This window comes from Calidris pugnax, unplaced genomic scaffold, assembly GCF_001431845.1.
Source record: "Calidris pugnax isolate Ruff unplaced genomic scaffold, ASM143184v1 scaffold160, whole genome shotgun sequence".
Classification (NCBI taxonomy): Eukaryota; Metazoa; Chordata; class Aves; order Charadriiformes; family Scolopacidae; genus Calidris; species Calidris pugnax.
This window is the reverse complement of record NW_015090871.1, coordinates 17,864-18,741: the sequence shown is the minus strand read 5'-3', so window position 1 is coordinate 18,741 and position 878 is coordinate 17,864. Positions and strand designations below refer to the sequence as shown.

General features: G+C 62.2%; 1 protein-coding gene across 1 annotated transcript in view; it reads right to left on the bottom strand.

Annotated features, from left to right (window-relative positions):
* PLEC (plectin) overlaps nt 1-878 on the bottom strand; it is a 47,220-nt gene that overhangs the window by 41,095 nt on the left and 5,247 nt on the right. Inside the window, exon 3 of the mRNA XM_014945701.1 lies at nt 40-144. Within this exon, the coding sequence (XP_014801187.1) occupies nt 40-144 (105 nt within the window). The remainder of the gene's footprint in view (nt 1-39; nt 145-878) is intronic.

Sequence of the window (878 nt, the reverse complement as noted above, 5' to 3'; positions counted from 1 at the left end):
GGCCCCCCCTGCGCCTCCCCTGCCCCCCCTGCCCCTCACCTCCAGGGTCTGCCGCGCCGGGTGCTCCTCCCGCAGCAGCTGCTCCCCCGATCTCTGCAGCTCCGTGATCCTGCGCTCCCGCAGCTCCAGCTCCCGCATCAGCCCCTGCCACACCACGGGGGGGTGAGGGGAGGGACCACCCCCAGCGCCACACGCCTGTGTGCGTGGCCAGGGGTCTGTCTGCACATGGCTGCCTGTGTCTGCATGTCCGTGTGTCTGTACACGTGTGTGTGTCTGTGCGTGTCCATGTGTCTGTGCACGTGCGTGTCCGTGGCAGTGCGGTGTCTGTGCAGGTCTGTGTGTCTGTGCATCTGTCTCAGTACGGCCATGTGTCTGTGCACGTGTGTGCACGGCTCTTTGTGTGTCTGTGCATGGCTCTTTGTGTGTCTGCATGTCCGTGTGTCTGTGCACATACGTGTGTCTGTTCATGTTAGGTGTTTGTGCACGTGTGCACGGCAGTGCATGTGTCCGTGCATATCTGTGCGTCTGCACACAGCTCTGCATGTGTCTGCGTGTCCGTGTGTCTGTGCACGTGTGTGTACATGGCAGTGTCTGTGTCTGGGCATATCTGTGTCTGTGTCTGCATGTCCATGTGTCTGTGCACATCTGTGTGTCTGTGCACAGCTCTGCACGCGTCTGCACATCTGTATGTCCATGTGTCAGTGCACGGCAGCGCGTGTGTCCGCACACCCACGTGCACGGCAGGGCATCTGTGCACACCTGCATCTGCGCACAGCTCTGCGTGTGCCTGCACATCTCCGTGCACACGCGTGTGCAGGGCTGTGTGTGTCTGTGCCTGATGCCTGGGGGAGGGAGGGGGGATGTGCGTTGGGCCCAGC